Consider the following 3,720-nt stretch of genomic DNA (forward strand, 5'->3'; position numbering starts at 1 on the left):
CCTCTATATACTTATCTCCACAAGCATGTTACAAAGTGACGCAGAAGCATGTTTAACGCCCTCCCCCCCCGCTTATCTTTCTCATATCTTCCAGACATTGACGAATGCGCGGTCAACGAAACCATCTGTGGGCCAAACGCCGTCTGTGAAAACACGGCGGGAGGCCACACGTGCGATTGCATGGAAGGTTACGCTCTGAGGGAATCGTCTGGAACTTGTGAAGGTACGATCGAGGAATCTCAGAACATTCCAGCCGGTGGAAGAACTGATTATTATTATTATTATAATAAATTATTATTATTATTATTATTATTATTATTATTATTATTATTATTATTATTATTATTATTATTATTATTATTATTCAGAAGGTGAACCCTATTCATATGGAACAAGACCACCAAAGGGGCCACTGACTTGAAATTCAAGCTTCCAAAGAATTATTATTATTATTATTATTATTATTATTATTATTATTATTATTATTATTATTATTATTATTATTATTATTACTCAGAAGATGAACCCTATCCATATGGAACAAGCCCACCAAAGGGGCCACTGACTTGAAATTCAAGCTTCCAAAGAATATCAAGGTGTTCATTAAGAAGTAACAGAAGGTAAGGGGGAAATGCAGAAAGAAGAGATCTCACTTACTAAAAAAAAAAAATAAATGAATACATTAACAAAGATCAAAATGTATTAAAATGCAAGGAGAATACCATTAGGGAAGCAATGTCGTTTCTTGCTCGAGGCGAATTGAACGAATGTACGATATTGAACGATACATCATCGCTAAAACTCGCCCAGAATGCGAGATGCGGAGAGGAACGCTCTCGCATTTCAAACGGGAAATGGTTTCATATTCCTTTCCCGACGTATTTTCCTTTTGCGTTGATAGATATCGTTCTTATAGCACCGGGAGAGAAATTAAGAAATTATTATTTTATTTAGCCACTGCTTCACTTATTATACTAAGTTGTTTTTTTCCCATTCTGTTTTCCGATACTCATATTAGATCTGGTTCCCTCAACCAGCAATGAACAGTAGCTATAAATATTCAACTTTTAAGCTTCCGTTTGGAACGGAGGTTGAATTACATAAACTGTTTATTGACTTATTGAAATCCAAAATATAATACTTCCCTCTACAAAATATTTTTCCCGTCAAAAATAGAAAATTCAGTTCATCTTTTTTTTTTGTAAACCGTGAAAAATGGAATTTTTATAGCCAATTTTTGCCCATAATTACCAAGAAATCAAGATTTCTAACAAACCGTTTTTGTGGTTATCAAGAAAAACTGCTAATTATTGAAGTATTTCATTTAGTAACAATTTCTATAACAGAAATAAATTTTAAGTTCGAAATGCTTTTGTACAAACAGCAAGAAAATGGAATTGCTTTAAATTTCAAATTTAGATATCAAATACGCTTTTTAAATTGCTATTTTTTGTCGCCTAGCTAGACATCTAGGAGTGCAATAAGTGTACTACTCTTCCCGTAGTGGCGCAGTGGTAAGGTTCTCGCCTACCAGTCGAGAGGACCGGGGTTCAAATCCCGCCACTCACTGGTAGCTTAGGGATGGCACCATTGCATAAACCCAGTAGCCCGCCAACCTAGCGGTCTGAAAACTCGAGAGGGTTAGTAAGAAAATAGGTACCAGCCTATGAACCTTACGAAGCCCAGGAGAACTTTGACCTAAATTTATTACCCTACAGATATTGATGAGTGTGGGGAAGGCACCAGTAATTGTAGTACTTACGCTATCTGCAATAATTTACCAGGTGGTTACAACTGCACGTGTTCCATATACCACGAAGGTGATGGGTTCATTTGCACAGGTAAGGTAACAATTTTTTTTTTGTCTGTCACGTGCACTAATTTATGCAGTCTTACGGACACGCTAAACAGACATTCTTCAGCCCATTCCTCTGTCTGTCAGTAAGTCTCTAAACTACTCAGAACCTGATAAACATTTATATATTGCTTTCTTCTCTTTTGTTTACATTCGTCCAAGCACTATAAAAATACTCAGTAAGGGAAGCATGTCCGTATAATCAATGAGTCGTCTTCATAATTCCAACCTCACAAACTTTATGTCATCATAAAGAATTGCTCAATAAAATCAAGATAAACGAATGTAATATACTTTAAAATAAAGGTAGAAGTAGATTAACCGTTTGCAGTAAAAATCTATAAATCAAAGCAGAGGTTCTTATTGAATTGGGTGAGATTCTATAATGTATGATTCAAGAAGTAACGAAATATTAATTAGCAAGGAGGATATTCAAAATTACATTTTCTTTGTTTTTCAATTATACTTATACACACAAACAGACAGGGGAAGGGGGTTGCGGCTGTAATTGCATGAATTCAAAAATAAACTTGAAAAGGCAAGTACAGTCTGCAACCAACTTGTAAACCTATTAGCAACATTAATTAACTCCCACCTATTACTGTTTTCTCGAACAAAACGATCCACTCAACATAACTGACAGACAGACATGCACGGTTAAAAAATCTTAGTTTGATGATGATGAGAAAAACATAAAAGTTTTGGACCCAGTTAAAGCCGAGATTACTTTCCTCCTCTACGAGCAAATATCTTTGGATGGAATTTTCAAGAAAAACTCATTTCTTCTTCAAGGGATCGAAATGAACTGCACAGGACCTTTCAAAGCTGTAGAAGGCATCGGATGCATCCACATCATTACGGAATCTCAGAATTTTGACCAGAGTCGAGAGGCATGCAAGGAACTGGGTGGAGATCTGTTCGTGGCTGACAACAAACACCATTATCTTCGCCTGGCTCAACATTTCAGATCTACAGACCAAGCTTGTAAGTAAAGTATTTTGCTTCTTCAAATAGTATTTGCTTAAGGGGTGCGTCCACACTACAGTAAAACAGCTTGGCAACTTATCGTATAGACATCACAGACATGTGCAATACAAGTTGGCGATTTATTGGTAGTCCTAATCAGTGCTTCTCATTGGCCAAAGGTTTGTTCTCCACTTACAGTCGTTCACTTGTTTTTAACTTGTTTGTGATGAACATGTGTTAAGTTGCGACATGTGTGAAGTAAGTTATCGACATGTATGAGATAAGTTGCCAACTTGTGAGAGATAAGTACTCTACGTGTGAGAGATAAGTTGCCGACATGTATGCGACTAGCTGCCGATATGAGAGATAAGTTGTCGCCATATGAGAGATAAGTTGTCGACATGTGACTGAAAGTTGCCGACCTATGTAAGTTACCGACATGTGTGAGATAAGTTGTCGACATGTGAGAGGTAAGTTCCCGACATGTGAGAGATAAGTTGCCGACATGTGTGAGATAAGTTGCCAGCATGTGTGAGATAAGTTGCCGACACGTGAGAGATAAGTTGTCGACATGTATGAGACAAGTTGCCGACATGTATGAGATAAGTTGCCGACAAATTATGAAAGCTCTCGACACGAGATCATTCTTCGCTAACATCTTCAACACTTCCATTACAGCAGAGAGGCAAATACATGTGGGTGGGCGTGAAGGAGGGCGTATGGCTCAGCGGCCGGGAAGTACATCCTGAGGAGGAGGCGCCCGAGAACCCTTCCATGACGAGTGGAAAATGCAGTTACACTGACGGTGATCCCGGAGAGGACTTCCTGCTCTGGACTGACCCTTGTTATTACGATTGGAGAAGTCTTTGCCAGCAAAAGGTCTAACTGGAAAGGAAGGC

General features: G+C 38.0%; 1 protein-coding gene across 1 annotated transcript in view; it reads left to right on the forward strand.

Annotated features, from left to right (window-relative positions):
• The window catches only part of LOC136833987 (uromodulin-like), a 12,390-nt gene extending 9,528 nt beyond the window's left edge, over positions 1-2,862 (forward strand). Inside the window, exons 5-7 of the mRNA XM_067096260.1 lie at positions 95-223; positions 1,719-1,841; positions 2,648-2,862. Coding sequence (XP_066952361.1) covers positions 95-223; positions 1,719-1,841; positions 2,648-2,847 — 452 coding nt within the window. The 3' untranslated portion in view covers positions 2,848-2,862. The remainder of the gene's footprint in view (positions 1-94; positions 224-1,718; positions 1,842-2,647) is intronic.
• The last annotated feature ends 858 nt before the right edge of the window (positions 2,863-3,720 follow it).

The sequence above is a fragment of the Macrobrachium rosenbergii genome, chromosome 52 (assembly GCF_040412425.1).
Source record: "Macrobrachium rosenbergii isolate ZJJX-2024 chromosome 52, ASM4041242v1, whole genome shotgun sequence".
Classification (NCBI taxonomy): domain Eukaryota; kingdom Metazoa; phylum Arthropoda; class Malacostraca; order Decapoda; family Palaemonidae; genus Macrobrachium; species Macrobrachium rosenbergii.